This window comes from Macaca fascicularis, chromosome 18, assembly GCF_037993035.2.
Source record: "Macaca fascicularis isolate 582-1 chromosome 18, T2T-MFA8v1.1".
NCBI classification, from domain to species: Eukaryota; Metazoa; Chordata; class Mammalia; order Primates; family Cercopithecidae; genus Macaca; species Macaca fascicularis.
In genome coordinates this window covers 69,401,274-69,418,794 of record NC_088392.1, presented here as the reverse complement: position 1 = coordinate 69,418,794, position 17,521 = coordinate 69,401,274, and the positions used below count along the sequence as shown (strand labels likewise).

General features: G+C 40.8%; 1 protein-coding gene across 11 annotated transcripts in view; it reads left to right on the top strand.

The window, feature by feature from the left end:
- Positions 1-17,521, top strand: part of YES1 (YES proto-oncogene 1, Src family tyrosine kinase) — an 89,588-nt gene that overhangs the window by 42,263 nt on the left and 29,804 nt on the right. For 6 of the 11 annotated variants that reach the window (XM_015440126.4, XM_045378021.3, XM_015440125.4 and 3 more), the window contains one exon: positions 12,663-12,941. In XM_015440126.4, the coding sequence (XP_015295612.1) occupies positions 12,671-12,941 (271 nt within the window). In that variant the 5' untranslated portion in view covers positions 12,663-12,670. Of the gene's footprint in view, positions 1-9,253; positions 9,376-10,565; positions 10,660-12,662; positions 12,942-17,521 lie in introns of all 11 variants that reach the window. The other 5 variants (XM_074022751.1, XM_065534049.2, XM_065534050.2 and 2 more) reach the window with 2 other exon arrangements.

Sequence of the window (17,521 nt, the reverse complement as noted above, 5' to 3'; positions counted from 1 at the left end):
GATAATAAGGATGATTTTAGAATTTTGGCCTGAACAACTAGAAGAATGGCATTAACATTTATCAAGATGGGGAAGATTGCAAGAGAAGTTGGTTTGGGGAGGAAGATTAGGATTCTTGGAAATGTTAAATTTGAAATCCTTTTAGACGTCCAAGTGAAGATATTGCATAGACAGTTAAAGTGAGTTCAAGTGAGAAGTCCAGAAGTCCATAAAGATATAAATTTGATAATCAATTTGCAGGTGGTATTTAAAGATATGAGACTGGGTGATATCTCCAAAGGAATGAATGTAAATAGAGCAGTCCTTTCTGCAGCAGTCCAGTGTGTAGATGTCAGGGAGATGAGGAACAATCAGCACAGGAGACTGAGAAGGAGCAGCCAGTAAGATGGGGGAAACCAAGAGGGTGATGTCTTAGAAAGCAGATGGGAGGGCCAGGCGCAGTGGCTCACACCTGTAATCCCAGCACATTGGGAGGCCAAGGCAGGTGGATCACAATGTCAGGAGTTCGAGACCAGCCTGGCCAAGATGGTGAAACCCCGTCTCTACTAAAAAATACAAAAATTAGCTGGGCGCGATGGTGGGCGCCTGTAATTCCAGCTACTCGGGAGGCTGAGGCAGGAGAATTGCTCAAACCCAGGAGGCAGAGGTTGCAGTGAGCCGAGATTGCACCACTGCACTCTAGCCTGGGCAACAGAGCAAGACTGCATCTCAAAAAAAAAAAAAGCAAGCAAGCAGGTGGGAAAAGTGTTTTAAGGAAGAGACAGAACCTCAGTTTTTTTCTTATTTTTTATTTTATTATTATTAGTCAGCATTGGATCAGATTGTTTGTTTTTTTTTGTTTTTTTTTTTTTTTTCTTGAGACGGAGTCTTGCTCTGTCACCCAGGCTGGAGTGCAGTGGCCGGATCTCAGCTCACTGCAAGCTCCGCCTCCCGGGTTCACGCCATTCTCCGGCCTCAGCCTCCCGAGTAGCTGGGACTACAGGCGCCCGCCACCTCGCCCAGCTAGTTTTTTGTATTTTTTTTTTTAGTAGAGACGGGGTTTCACCATGTGAGCCAGGATGGTCTCGATCTCCTGACCTCGTGGATCAGATTGTATTTTAAGTGAATGTGAGAAACATAGGAAAGTTGGAACAAAGTTTGCTAAAAGTGGGATATATGGAAAGAAAAGAAGCAGGAAAGTTATACAATGGACAGGATTATGAAAGTCTGGAGGTTTGACCATTTTAAATACCTGGTAGCTGACCATCTTAAATACCTGGAGTCTGACCATCTTAAATACCTGGTAGCTTTTCTCAGTGTCTGTCTTTCCTCACTGTCTTACCAACCTTTTAATTTATACAGGATTTTGAATCAAAAGATGAGTGTCATGGTTCAAGTTTTTTAATACAATGATTTACCTTCTTTTAGGGGTTGACAAGACAGCCATATAAGAAATAGGAAAGGGGCCATTTTACTTCTCTGCTCCTGAGAACTTGCCTCATCAGCAAAGCTCTTTTAGTTCCACTCTGCCTTCTCTTGCCCATTATCCAGGAAGATGAAAGTAGTTCAGGTATGAGGAGGGAACAAAGTAAAGCCGTCTGTACTGACCTGACTCCTCCCTCTGGTAATGGCAGGTGACTTAGTAGAGCTGGATCAACATTAATCATTAATATTCCAGATTTATGACTTCATCTCCATTAAATAAAAATCTAATGTGGAAATGTGTTTCAATTTGAAAAGTTTTTACTTTTAGTGCATATTGCTAAAATGTGTATTTCTACTAGCTATTAAAGAAAGATCAATCTAAGAGACCTTATGTTAAGAAGAGATTGTGCCAAAGAGGCCAGTCATCATAGAACCTTCTAGTCCACAGCCTCTTAAGGAAACCATAGGACCAGTCTGTAGCCAAACCATAACTGGTCAGCAGGTTAGTGCAGTTAGATAGCAGTTTATATTTTTTTGCTTTTACTCTTGGCCATGCAAATGCAAACTCAGAAATAGGCAATTCAAGTGCTGTGGAAGATTGAGGGAACCTGGAGCAGACCAGAAATGAATAAAAATTATGAGTAAGTAGAAGTTACGAGGTAGAGAATAGGTACCATCAGTAGAGAGTAAAGTAGTTAGACACATCAGAAGTACAGAAATAGAGATGCTGGCCAGGCGTGGTGGCTCATACCTGTAATCCCAGCACTTTGAGAGGCCGAGGCAGGTGGATCACCTGAGGTCAGGAGTTCAAGACCAGTCTGACCAACATGGTGAAACCCCGCCTCTACTAAAAATATAAAATTAGCTGTGCATGGTGTTGTGTGCCTGTAATCCCAGCTACTCAGGAGGCTGAGGCAGGAGAATTGCTTGAACCCAGGAGGCAGAGGTTGCAGTGAGCCGAGATCGCACCATTGCACTCCAGCCTGGGTGACAAGAGTGAGACTCCACCTCAAAAAAAAAAAAAAAAGAAAAGAAAAAAAAGAAATAGAGATGCTTAATCCACATTACAGTAGGGAAGCAATAAGTTCCGGAAAACAAAGCAATGTTTACCTAGTATCAAGACTTGAATTCAAACTTGAACGTGCAGGCCAGATGCAGTGGCTCATGCCTCTAATCCCAGCACTTTGGGAGGCCAAAGCAGGCGGATCACCTGAGGTTGGGAGTTTGAGACCAGCCTGACCAACGTGGAGAAATGCTGTCTCTACTGAAAATACAAAATTAGCATGGTGTGGTTGGTGCATGCCTGTAATCCCAGCTACTCAGGAGGCTGAGGCAGGAGAATCACTTGAACCCAGGAGGTGGAGGTTGCCATGAGCCGAGATCGCGGCATTGCATGCCAGCCTGGGCAACAAGAGTGAAACTCTGTGTCAAAAAAAAAAAAAAACTTGAACAAGCTTTTGTAGTGTATGATCAGACTGTCTTGTAATTTCTGATTTTTATGTGAAATTCTTGCCTCTTCCTTATTACCATTTTTATCTTTACAATGAAATCCCTTCTTCAGTCCAAAAGAACCCAACATTAAGCTGAGTATAAATATTTAGACTTACCAAGCAGATACATAAGGAAATACTTTTTAACATTTTTTTCTTCCAGGCCAGGTGTGGTAGCTCACACCCGTAATCCCAGGGAAGGCCAAAGTGTGAAGAACCCTGTGCCCAGCCTGGGCAACATCACAAAGCCCTATCTCTACAAAAATGTACAAAAATTAGCCAGGCGTCGTGGCCTGCGCCTGTGGTCCCAGCTACTAGAGAGGCTGAGGTGGGGGGATAGCTTGAGCCCGGGAGGTCTAGGCTTCAGTGAGCCATGATCGCGCCACTGCATTCCATTCTGTGTGACAAAGTGAAACCCTGTCACACAAAAAAAATTTTCTTTCTTGAAATACAAAAGAAAAATGCCACAGAGTAATTTAACAGATGATAATAAAACACTTAAAATGTTAATTTATTTGAAGGTGATTTTTAAGGAATATTTTATCTGTTATAATAAAAAGTTAAGCACAAGTTCATTTACGAAATAATATCCTCTGCACTCGATTTTTTTTTTTTTTTTTTTTTTTTTTTTTTTGAGCAAAGTTTCGCTCTTGTTGCCCAGGCTCTAGTATAGTGGTGCAATCTTGGCTCACTGCAACCTCCACCTCCTGGGTTCAAGTGATTCTCATGCCTCAGCTTCCCGACTAGCTGGGATTATAGGCATGCACCACCATGCCCAGCTTTGTATTTTTAGTAGAGATGAGGTTTCGCCATGTTGGTCAGGCTGGTCTTGAACTCCTGACCTCAAGTGATCGGCCTGCCTGGGCCTCCCAAAGTGCTGGAATTACAGGCATGAGCCACCATGCCCAGCCATCACTTGAATGATTATTAACACCAGGGAATGAAATGTTTTTCTAGGTTTTAACTTTGATTCAGATTTTTTGGTTTTTTTGGGGGGGACGGGATATTTCTTTGTTGCCCTGAGCAGAGTGCGGTGGTGCCTGCCCAACAGTCACTGCCCTCAAGCAGTTCTCCCACCTCACCGTTCCAAAGTGTTGGAATTAAAGGCATGAGCCACCACACTGGCAACTTTTCAGAATTTTTAAGTGACCATGATGGAGTTTACCATCTCTCAACCCCCACACCTCCACACACACACACACAAACTTTGCAAATCTGGACAAAATAAATGAAATAATGTGTTTTAGACTTTGGACAACAGCAATGCAGGACTGTGATCCCTAAAAGAAGGGAAACAAATAAGGTGAGCTCTAAATTCACCCACCCACCCTGGCTTTTTGCCTGAGGCACATTCTAAATTGTAGATCTGGGACAGGGAATCTGGAGCAAAGAACAAGAGGAAGAGATAGAGATCAGAATTTATGGAAGCTGAGGCAGCAGAAGTTGTAGGGCAAAGTTCAGCAGGAAGGACACTTTGTCAAAAAATAATGCTATCCATAGAAGTCTTTGACTTTTTGCTGAATTCTAGAATGGACATACATGGAGTGAAACTGTAAAGCCAGACAAAGAGCAACCAGATTGATGTGAACTGACAGACATGAGAGGTCACAGAGGGCTGGGAAGCGTTTGAGTTTTTACTGGCTAGAGGGGAAAGTCCTTCTTGATTACTCACATTTAAGGACAAAATAATACCAATCTTAAAAACTCTTGGGGAAAAAAAAAAAAAGGGCCAGGTGCGGTGGCTCACGCCTGTAATCCCAGCACTTTGGGAGGCCGAGACGGGTGGATCATGAGGTCATTAGATCAAGACCATCCTGGCTAACACAGTGAAATCCCGTCTCTACTAAAAATACAAAAAAAATTAGCCGAGCACAGTGGCGGGCACCTGTAGTCCCAGCTACATGGGAGGCTGAGGCAGGAGAATGGTGTGAACCCCGGGAAGCAGAGCTTGCAGTGAGTGGAGATCACAGCACTGCACTCCAGCCTGGGCGACAGAGCAAGACTCCGTCTCAAAAAAAAAAAAAAATTGAACATAGGGTTGGGCATTGTGGCTCATGCCTGTAATCCCATCACTTTGGGAGGCCGAGGCAGGCGAATTGCTTGAGCTCACGAATTCCAGACCAGCCTGGGCAACATGGCGAAACTCTGTCCTTACAAAAAAATACAAAAATTAGCCAGGCGTGGTGGTGCTCACCTGTAGTCCCAGCTGCTCAGAAGGCTGAGATAAGAGGATGGATTGAGCCTGGAAGGGGGAAATTTCAGTGAGCCATGATCATGCCACTGCATTCCAGCCAGGATGATAGAGCCAGACCTTATCTCAAAAAAAAATTTTTTTTCGAATGTAAGACTATTATATTAAAAAATTAGCTTAAAATGGCTCGATAGGCCTGACTTACAGAAGAGTTCAAACTTACAGATGAACGCATAGAAAATCTTCTGGTGAAGAATTTTCAGGACACATAAACCATAAAAATAAAAAAATTTAATTGAACTTAAAATTTAAAAGGATGTTCAAGGATACTGTTATGAAAATGCAAAGGCAACTTGTGGACTGGGAGAAATATCACAGTATAGTATAAACATCTGACAAACAACTAGATTCCAGAATATATAAAGAATATAATAGTGTTAAAGTGGTAAATATTCTTGTTTCCAGAACATAACAGAAAGAAGACAGCCCAATTAAAAATTTGATTTGAACAGACACTTTAGTTTAAAAACTGATTTGAACAGTCACATCACCAAAGTAGAGATGGGAAGCAAATAAGCACATGAGAACGTGCTCAAAATAAGGTGTAGTCATTAGGGAAATATACATTAAAACCACAAAGGGATATCACTACACACCATTTAGAATGAGAAATTAGAATGTTTTGATTCTAGAATGAAGTTGATGATTATCTTTTCTATGTTTTTATATTTATGGAAGTATTCCCAACTCTAATGGTTGCTTCCTATTAGAGTTGGGAATACTTCCATAAATATAAAAACACAGAAAAGATAATAATCTTTCACTAATCATGTAGTGATATTCCTTTGCGGTTTTTAACTTACATTTAATTAATGGTTTTAACAAGTCTTAAGGATGTGGAGCAAGTCATTTGATTTAGGCATCATCGATGATAACATCTGTGGAAGGAAAATAGAATATTTCTGTCTTGTATTCTTCTTTACAAGTGAAGAAAACTTCCTGGAAGTCCATGCTCATGGCTCAACCAGCCAACTGGCAATAGAGAGAAGATCGTGTAAGTGGCTTAAATAAATCAATATTTACCACTTAGGGCTGGAAAGGCCCTGAGCGTCCCCTGAAGGACTTGGCAAATGGAAGAAGGATCAACAAAATCACAGTTCTTTTTATCAAAGAAGAGGAAGAATGGCTGTTGACTAACCAAGTTGCAACTGTATTTGATTACACTAAGACTGTGAAGGAGAGGATCAGTGAAGTAGACAAAGAAATGATAGGAAACATCTTGATAATACGTGTGTTCCCAACTTAAATCATTTTACATGCCACTTGAGTTGACTTTGTCTTTAACACTATTAGCCATTTTCTTCCTGAAAGTCTGTTTATTCCCACTTATTTTAATTCTTATTAAAAAATGTTAAATTGGTCAGGTGCGGTGGCTCACGCTTGTAATCCCAGCACTTTGAGAGGCCACGGTGGGTGGGTCACAAGGTCAGGTGTTTGAGACCAGACTGGTCAATAGGGTGAAACCCTGTCTCTACTAAAAATACAAAAAATTAGCTGGGCGTGGTGGCGCATGCCTGTAATCCCAGCTACTCGGGAGGGTGAAGCAGGAGAATCACTTGAACCTGGGAGGGGGAGGTTGCAGTGAGCCAGGATCACACCACTACACTCCAGCCTGGGCGACAGAGCGAGACTCTGTCTCAAAAAAAAAAAAAAAGGTGTTAAATTATAAAATACTTCAAACAAAAATAATTTATCCACATTTAAGACACTAACATTTTCTCTGTTTGCTTATAATGAAAAAATTGTCTTAAATGAAATGAAAAATTGCTGTAATGAAAAAATTGCTACAGATATATATGTAGCATACATACATATACATTGTGTGTGTGTATATATGGTTGTAACTCTTTCCCAAACCTGCCAGTGTCTTGAAGTTGATGATTATCTTTTCTATGTTTTTGTATTTATGGAAGTATTGCCAATTCTAATGGTTGCTTCCAAATTTCTCTCCCTGTCTTATCATTGTATGTAGGTGTCCTCCAACATTGTGTTAATTCTTTTGATTTCCTCTAAATCTGTACCTTGTTTGAGAGTTTTATTATCTTTAAAAGGTTCAGATAAACTATGAAACTATTTTTGTTTAATCTGTCTCTGGCTTCCACCTTTTTCTGAGCTTTAAACATATTATTAATCCCCCACCAGACTTCACAGCATGAACCTAAACAAACCATCTGAACCTGGTCCAAAAAATCTGTTCCCCGTCTTCTACCTTAATTGTGGTGTTACTCTCCACTTCGTTAAAACTTTGGCCTACAGATAAATTTTGTTACTCTGGTAATCAGTATAATATCCAATAGGGAGGTTTCCACATAAATGTTTTAAATGATGTTACGTTTCTTTTTTTTTTTTTTTTTTTTTTGAGATGGAGTTTTACTCTTGTTGCCCAGGCTAGAGTGCAATGGCACAATCTCGGCTCACCGCAACCTCTGCCTCCTGGATTCAAGTGATTCTCCTGCCTCAGCCTCCCGAGTAGCTGGGATTACAGCCATGCCCCACCATGCCCAGCTGATTTTGTATTTTTAGTTAGTCAGGGTTTCTCCACGTTGGTCAGGCTGGTCTCAAACTCCTGACCTCAGGTGATCCGCCCACCTTGGCCTCCCAAGGTGCTGGGATTACAGGCTTGAGCCACCTTGCCCAGCTATGATGTTAACATTTCTAAGACAACCCATAATAATCAGTTTAACTCATATTGTACCTGAAGTTTACTTAAAAATGTGGATCACATATCACATTAGTAATATTTCTAAATGAGATGAGCAGCAATGATGGTCCTGTGCATTGATACTGGGGTGCTGTTGGAACTGGACTGAAAATGATGGGCTATCCTAAAGTTATTGGAAAGATAAGTGCATAGATGTGAGGCATTGGGTGATGTGAGACAGAGGCTCAGGACTCTGGATTCAGAAAATGAGGCTGGAGGACAGGTTAAGCATAGTAATGGAAGACTTGATAGGGTGAGAGGAAAAGGTGTGACTTTTGAGGGAAGAGGACTTTAAGATGGTTATGGGTAAAGGAGGTGAGGATGGGGAATTAAGCTGGGAATGGAAACTGAGGTAGGTGGGTAATTATAGGAGCCTCTGTTGTGAATTGACATGGTATTTCCCAGTTGGCCTCCTCTCAATTTAAATTACAGTATTATGGGTTTCCCCCATAATTTTTCCTCCTTCATACAACTGCCATTCTTATGTATAATTTATGTAATAGTTAATACTGTTTTCTTAATATTTAGACTTGGATGCAGGTAATTGTGCAAATTTCTTGTACCAACTTTTAAAATTTTTACAGTTGAACTTTTTTTCTTTTTTAAAGGCAAAGAACAGTGCTTGGCCCTAACAGAAAGTGGGGTGGGGAACAGTGGACCTTTCCCTCTCCCAGTTTTTACATATTTTGTGGATATGTATTGATTGTTACAATTTTCCCTTCAGGCTTAAGTATATTTAGTCAAAATCTTTCAGTCTGATAATCACAAAAGGTATCTTCTTATAATGTACATTTCTTGGAAGACTGGGAAGATTGGATGCGTTTTCCTATGTTAATTGGCTTTTCCTGTGTTGTGAATTGTCCCTTGATAGGTTTTCATGTTTTTCTATTGGGCTTTTTCTTTTCATGCATAAGAATTGTCTGTATTAAGAATGTCAGCCAGATTCCACATGTGTACATTTGTTATATATTGAGAGAACAAGAAAGCATGAGCAAGTACAAAGATATTTTAGCTTCTCTTAAACTTTTGTCCCCAACCCTGCCCCACTCAATGTGGAAGTTACTTAATCATATCTGTTCGTCTTTTCCTTTAGGGTTCCTACTTTTACTTTATACTTTAAAAGACTTTTCCAACTTTAGATTATGAAGCTACTTACCTTTAATTTTTTAAATACTTCTAGAAGCAACTGCCTTTTATTAGCTTATAATTCCTTCACGATATTTTCACTTTAGTCATCCCTCAAGATCCGTGGAAAATTGTAGAGCCTTCTAGGACCTCCTGTGGATACCAAAATTCCCAGATGTTCAAGTCCCTGATATAAAATAGCAAGTATTTGTATATAACCTGTGCACAAATCCCCCATATGCTGTTTTTTGTTTGTTTATTTGTTTTCTTTGTGTTTTTAAGACAGAGTCTCAGTCTTTCACCCAGGCTGGAGTATAGTGGCACAATCTTGACTCACTACAACCTCCGCCTCCCGGGTTCAAGCGATTCTTCTGCCTCAGCCTCCCGAGTAGCTGGGGCTACAGGTGCGCACCACCATACGTGGCTAACTTCTGTATTTTTAGTAGAAGTGGGGTTTCATCATGTTGGCCAGGCTGATCTCAAACTCCTGACCTCAAGTGATCCACCCACCTTGGCCCTGCAAAGTGCTGGGATGGCAGGTGTGAGCCACTGCGCCCAGTCCCCCATATGCTTTAAATTGTCTCCAGATTACTTATAATACCTAATACAATGTAAATAGTTATTGTACTGTGTTGTTTAGGGATAATGACAAGGAAAAAAAAGTCTGTACGTATTTAGTACAGACACAATTTTTTTCTGAAACTTTTGTTTCTTGGTTGACTCCATGGATGTAGAACCCATAGATACAAAAGGCTAACCATGTAATAAGTTTCCAGATCCAGTTGTGGGTTTTTGATTGTTGGTTTGTTTGTTTGTTTTTGAGATGGAGTTTCGTTCTTGTCGCCCAGGCTGGAGTGCAATGGCACAATCTTGGCTCATGGCAACCTCCGCCTTCCAGGTTCAAGCAATTCTCCTGCACCAGCCTCCCAAGTAGCTGGAATTACAGGCGCCTGCCACCGTGCCCAGCTAATTTTTGTATTTTTAATAGAGATGGAGTTTCACCATGTTGGCCAGGCTGGTCTAGAACTCCTGACCTCAGAGTGTCCACCCATTTTGGCCTCCAAAAGTGTTGGGATTACAGGTGTGAGCCACCGCGCCTGGCCCCGGTTATATTTTGATGCTTATTCTTAACTGTCACATCTTTAGAATATGCCCATTTAAGAGAATGATCTAAAATCCAATTCTGAGGTTCTGAGACTGCTTCTATTTTAATATTTGTAGCTACATTTTAAATTATTATTATACAGCTGAGGTTGTAAATGTTCAGTCTTGGCCGGGCGCGGTGGCTCAAGCCTGTAATCCCAGCACTTTGGGAGGCCGAGACGGGTGGATCACGAGGTCAGGAGATCGAGACCATCCTGGCTAACACGGCGAAACCCCGTCTCTACTAAAAAACACAAAAAATTAGCCGGGCAAGGTGGCGGCGCCTGTGGTCCCAGCTACTCGGGAGGCTGAGGCAGGAGAATGGCGGGAACCCGGGAGGCGGAGCTTGCAGTGAGCTGAGATCTGGCCACTGCACTCCAGCCTGGGTGACAGAGCGAGACTCCGTCTCAAAAAAAAAAAAACAAAAAAAAAACAAAAAAAAAATGTTCAGTCTTTCAGAATTTATGAGGCGGCCATCACTCACCTACTTCCTTTTGAGTGTCATAGAAAGGGAAAAACTATACAAATAGGAATGACCTTTGAAAGTAAGTGAATTAATGAATTCTATATTAATGCTTTTGTAGAAAGTGAATAATGCAGATTTTGTAATGTTAGTAAACCTATATGGTAGATAATACGGTAGGTAAGTGATGAGTAAAGCACAACTCTTGCTTTGAAGGAATGTATTGCCATTAATTTGGGGGTAGGTTGGGATTAGAGCAGTAAATAAAAAATGGTATATAAAATGGACTAAAGTGAGCCTCATAAAATCTCCCCAAAGGTACATTGTGGGTTTTAAGAGAGAGGATATTTTACTGATTATAAGGAAAGCCTGAATGGAAAAGTAACATTTGTGATGACCATCAGTGAAAGGATAGGATTTTAGCAGGTAGAGAGGTGGGGAGAATACTTTGGACAGAGACAATTTTAGAAGGGGGAAAAAGAAACCCAAAATGGGAAAGCACAGGGCATATGCATTGGGGAAACAAGATTTGTGTGTGTGTGTGAGCATTAAGTATGAGGATAGTAGGAAATAAAGTTGGAAAGGTTGAAAAGATAGGTTGGGGTTACATTTGGTGAGCATTAGGGGTGTTTTCATTGACAGGGAAGGGAAATGATATAGATCTACTTTGTGGTGTATGATAGCCACTAGCTGTATACAACTCTTGAGGCCTTGAAATATGTCTAGTCCAATTGCGACGTGCTCCAAGTGCAAAGTACACATTAGATTTTTAAGGCTCAGTATGAAAAAAAGTCATTAAAATGTTTATATTGGTTACATGTTGAAATAAATGTTTTTGATATACTGGGTTAAATAAAATACTGAAGTTAATTTTACCTGTTTCTTTGTATTTTTTAATATGGCTACACTAAATTAGAAAATTTTAAATTATGTGGCTCACATTTGTGACTTAGATTATATTTCTGTTGGCATAGTGCTGGTATAGACAGAATACAACAGTATTTGCTAGTACCCATTGTGTGCCAGATCGTCTAGAATTTGTAATACAGTTAATCCTCATGGTAAACTTTATGAGGTAGGTTTTTCTCTTTTTTTTTTTTTTCTGTTGTGTTTTCTTTCTTTCTCCTTTTTTTTTACAGATAATTTTATCACCTAGATACTTGTTTATTTTTTATTTTTTTGGTCACCCAGGCTGGAGTGCACTGGCACAATCTCAGCTCACTGCAACTCAGCCTCCCGGGTTCAAGTGATTCTCGTACCTCAGCCTCCCTAGTAGCTGGGATTACAGGTGTGCACCACCACGCCCAGCTAATTCTCGTATTTTTAGCAGAGACAGGGTTTCACTATGTTGGCCAGGTTGGTCTCAAACTCCTGACCTTAAGTGATTGGCCTGCCTAGGCCTCCCAAAGTGTTATAGTTACAGGCGTGAGCCACGGTGCCTGGCCCCCAGATACTTTTTTTGTTTCTTTTCTTTTTTTTTTTTTTTTTTGAGTTGGAGTTTCTGTCCCCTAGGCTGGAGTGCAGTGGCGCGATCTCAGCTCACTGCAAGCTCCGCCCAGCTAATTTTTTGCATTTTTAGTAGAGACGGGGTTTCACCATATTAGCCAGGATGGTCTCAAACTCCTGACCTCATGATCCGCCCGCCTTGGCCTCCCAAAGTGCTGGGGTTACAGGCGTGAGCCACCGCACCTGGCGATATTTTTTCAAGTAACTGGAGTGCATAGAGGTTAAGCAACATACCCTGAGATCACGCCACTACTAAGTAGGAAGCCAGGATTCAAATTTAGGCCTCTCTGGCTTCAGAGCCATGGTTTTCCCAGTATACTGTGGCATGTTGTCATTGGACTATTAAAGGTGATTGAGTTGGAGAATGAAGCGATTGGAGTAAGGCTTTTGCAAATTGTAATAAAGATAAATGAGGGGAAGAGACCTCGTTTCCAGCTTTCTTCTTTTTTTTTTTTTGTTAATGTTCCTTTTTGCAGGAATGGCAGATGCTTTTCTTAAAATGATTTTTCAAACCCTGTCTTTTTGAAGTATCCTGTGTATTAACTGACTCTCAAAATATTTGTTTTATCGTCTCTGTAGATTTGATAATGGGCTGCATTAAAAGTAAAGAAAACAAAAGTCCAGCCATTAAATACAGACCTGAAAATACTCCAGAGCCTGTCAGTACAAGTGTGAGCCATTATGGAGCAGAACCCACTACAGCGTCACCATGTCCATCATCTTCAGCAAAGGGAACAGCAGTTAATTTCAGCAGTCTTTCCATGACACCATTTGGAGGATCCTCAGGGGTAACACCTTTTGGAGGTGCATCTTCCTCATTCTCAGTGGTGCCAAGTTCATATCCTGCTGGTTTAACAGGTGAGATTTAAATGGACAAGTACATTGTCTGTTTGAGAACATCACCTTGGGTAATATATACTTAAGTCTTGTCTGCCTTTAAGAAAGATACCTTACCTGAGGACTTCTCAAATAATTGTATGTGAAAATTAGTCTCTAACATAAAAATTAGTTTTATTGTATACATGGGTATGGTTCTGGAAAATTGGTGGTAACCTGATGGTGATTATGTACTGGATCATGTCATTAATTATTTTATTAACTCATTATTCAAATAGTTATTGAGCTCCCCCCACCCACCCCACTGTGTGGTAGGCACTGGGAACATAAAGATTAAAAACATATACCTTTCCCTCAAGAATTTGACAACTTCTCAGGATTATAAAGTGCTTAAGGCTTATAGTAGTTACTTAATAGATGTTAATTAAGTGACAGTGAAGTAGTGATAATAGAATGTTTCTCCCAGATGCTGCTGATTTAAAAAAGAAAAATCCTAAAGCTCAGAGAGTTGAAATGATTTTTCCCCCAAGTCACAGTAAGTAGGAGAGCTCAGATTTATTGTCCTGTTACAGAATTCCAATTATTACATTATCATATCCTTTTACAGAATAGCAAGAAGTGATAGTTGACAACCTTTCATGGAGAAGGAAGGTTCTTAAAAAAGTAGATTCAAACAGTTTTAAAAGAGAGAAAATGAGCTCTTTTGTAAAGGGTCCCATATCAGGATGCTTTTTCATTGAAGTAACGAAGTATAGCTGGCTTAAAAAGGTAGGGTGAGTTTCAGGGTTCCTTGACACAGCAGTTCTGTGGTGTCATCAAGGACTCAGATTTCTTTATCTCTCTTCTGCAGCCCTTGGGAGTGTCTTTATCCTTAGGCTTGGCGAAACAGCTGCCAGCGTCAAATCAAGCAATATATGTCCTCGTTAATAGCCAGTGAGGGCAAAAGATAAATCCCCACTACAAGCATGGACTGACTATACATTTGTTTCTTCAGTCTGTTCCAACTGAACCAAAAACAATAGCGAGGGCAGGCGCGGTGACTCACACCTGTAATCCCAGCACTTTGGGAGGCCGAGGTGGGCAGATTGCCTGAGCTCAGGAGTTTAAGACCAGCCTGGGCAACATGGCGAAACACTGTCTCTACTAAAATTACAAAAAAATTAGCCAGGCGTGGTGGTGTGTGCCTGTAGTCCCAGCTACTCGGGAGGCTGAGGCATGAGAAGTGCTTGAACCCAGGAGGCAGAGATTGCTGTGAGCCGAGGTTGCGCCACTGCACTCCAGTCTGGGTGACAAAGCGAGAGACTGTCGCAAAAAAAAAAAAAAAAAAAAAGCCATAGTACTGCTGTACACTGATTCTGTTAGACTTCATTTGAGAAGTTATGCATATTAAGTCAATTACAGTCTTAATTCCAGCCCCCTAACTCTGAATACTTCAGTAGTAGATGGCCATGAGGGCATTTCTCAGTCTTTAGCAAAAGTTTACTTTTAGAATTATGTTTGGGAAAGATAGTGATCTAAAATGGTTGAATATTGATACTTAAAGGCACACTTTAGACTGAGCGCAGTGGCTCATGCCTGTAATCCCAGCACTTTGGGAGGCCGAGGCGGGCGGATCACAAGGTCAAGAGATGGAGACCATTCTGGCCAACATGGTGAAACCCCATCTCTACTAAAAATACAAAAAAATTAGCTGGGCGTGGTGGCTCGTGCCTGTAATCCCAGCTACTCGGGAGGCTGAGGCAGGAGAATGGCTTGAACCCAGGAGGTGGAGGTTGCAGTGAGCCGAGATTGCACCACTGCAAATCCAGCCTGGCGGCAGAGCGAGACTCTGTCTCCAAAAAAAAAAAAAAAGACACACTTTAGTTACCTAAAGCAATTTACTTATATAAAATACTCCATTAGGGGTATTCATTTATTAACTCAGTGTCTGTGTATCAGGTATGGAGAGTTGAGCAAGACAAACAAGGTTTCTGCCCTAATGGAGCTTACATTATAGAGGGTTGGACAATAATTAGTGAATAAACAACTAAACAGGATGGATGATTAATGATCCTTAAATGCTGTGAAGGAACTAACTAGAATGATGGTGAAGGCCTTACAGTTAATCAGGGAAAGCTATCTCAAAAAGAAATCATTTGAACTGAGATTTTTTTTTTGGCGGGGGGAGGGAGATGGAGTCTCCCTTTGTCACCCAGGCTGGAGTGTAGTGGCGCAATCTCAGCTCACTGCAAGCTCCGCCTCCCAGGCTCAAGCGATTCTCGTGCCTCAGCCTCCCGAGTAGCTAAGATAAGAAATGCACCACGGCACCCGGCTAACTTTTTTTGTACTTTAGTAGAGACGGGGTTTCGCCATGTTGGCCAGGCTGGTCTTGAACTCCTGACTTAGGTGATGCACCCGCCTTGACCTCCCAAAGTGCTGGAATTACATGCGTGAGCCACCACTCCCAGCCTTGAGCTGAGATTTGATTAGCCACAATGACCTACCTATGTGCAATCCTGAGAAAGAGCTTTCTAGAGAGAGGGAATAACAAATGCAACATTTAGGAGATACAGGGAGACTTGGAAGTTTTGAGTATAAACAGAGGGGAGAATTGTATAATACGGGATTGAAGAGTTAGGAGACCACAATTACTCAGGACCCCATAGACTCTGGTCGGGAGTTTAGGTTTTATTCAAAGCTAGGAAGAAACTACTGAAGAGATTAAGAAAGGATTTGCATGATTGAATTTTCTTTTGCGAAAAACTGACTCTGATAGCTGTGTGGAGAATGGATGGTAGGGAAGCTGTGTAGAAGCAGATGAGACTAGCACTTTCAGTAGTCCACCCAGCCCCAATGAGAGATGACAAGGACTTGGGTTAGGGTAGCAGCAGTGGAAATGGAAAGTAAATAGTAAGTATATTAGAGGTAAAACTGATAGCACTAGTAATGGACTTGGCTTGAGTACCTGATTAGATAGTAGGGCCATTTACTTAGATAGGAAAGACCTGGGTACAGGTTAGAGGACAAAAATCAAGAGCTTTGTTTTGTAATAGATTTTAAATGCTTATTAGACATCCAAATAAAGATGTCGTCCGGGCACAGTGGCTCACACCTTTCATTCTAGCACTTTGGGAGGCCGACTCAGGTAGATCACTTGAGGTCAGGAGTTTGAGACCAGCCTGGCCAACATGGTGAAACCCCATCTCTACAAAAATACAAGAATTAGCGGGGCATGGAGGCGCACGCCTGTAATCCCAGCTACTCAGAACAGTGAGGCAGGAGAATCGCTTGAACCCAGGAGGTGAGGTTGTGGTGAGCCAAGATTGTGCCACTGCACTCCAGCCTGGACAACAGAGCAAGACTCCCATTTCAAGAAAGAAAAGAATTTTTTTTGATCTGACAAGTCAGTGGGATTATATTGAGTAGAGCATATATATATTCAAATTAAAAATATGTTGGCCAAAGGATACAAAATTTAGATAGGAGGAGGCAAGAGATCTATTGTAAAACACGGTTAATAGCAATATATTGTATTCTTGAAAACTACTAACGAAATTTTAAGTGTTCTCACCACAAAAATGATATGTGATGCAATGCATATGTTAATTAGCTGTAGTTAGCCATTTCACAAGTAGACATATTTCAAAGCATCCTGTTGTATACAATAAATATATACCGTTTTTAAAAAGAATATTAATTTATTATGGGGTTTTTAACCTGAATACCTGACTTGAATGATTTTAACATTGAAATGGTCATGCATATTGTATACATCTGTTTTATTATTTGTTTTGTTTGCAAATAATAGTTTGGCTGTTCAGGATGCTAATCTCTTTAAGCATCTGCACATAATGCTAAATATGACAGTTTAGTTTTTGAATTTATACTTTATAATTCATATCATCCATACCATTTTATTTTATTTTATTTTATTTTATTTTATTTTTTTGATGCAGAGTCTCGCTGTGTCGCCCAACCTGGAGTGCAGTGGCACAATCTCGGCTCATGGCAACCTCCACCTCCAGGTTTCAAGCGATTCTCCTGTCTCAACCTCACAAGTAGCTGGAATTACAGGCATGCGCCACCATGCCTGGCTAATATTTGTATTTTTAGTACAGACGGGTTTTCGCCATGTTGACCAGACAGGTCTCAAACTCCTGGCCTCAGGTGATTCGCCCACCTTGGCCTCCCAAAGTGCTGAGATTACAGACATGAGCTGCTGTGACCATCTGATACCATTTAAGACAGAACATGACATTTTTATCTTTAAGTGTTAAATATGTAATAATTTTGCTAGAACTAGTAAATTAGTTATTACTGGTAATGATTAGATGCAATTGTTCATTCATTATTTATATGAAGAACACTGCCTCACTTGTTTATAGTGCTTATCAATGCTTTTTCTGTCAAATAATTGATTTGAAATTTGACTACACTTCCAAGCCAGAGATGTTGCAACCATGAGTCAAAATTAAATTTGTTGACTGGACACAGTGGCTTGCGTCTGTAATCCCAGCACTTTGGGAGGCCAAGGCGAGCGAATCACTTGGGGCCAGAGTTCAAAACCAGCCTCGCTAACCCAGTGAAACCCTGTCTCTACTAAAAATAGAAAAAAATTAACT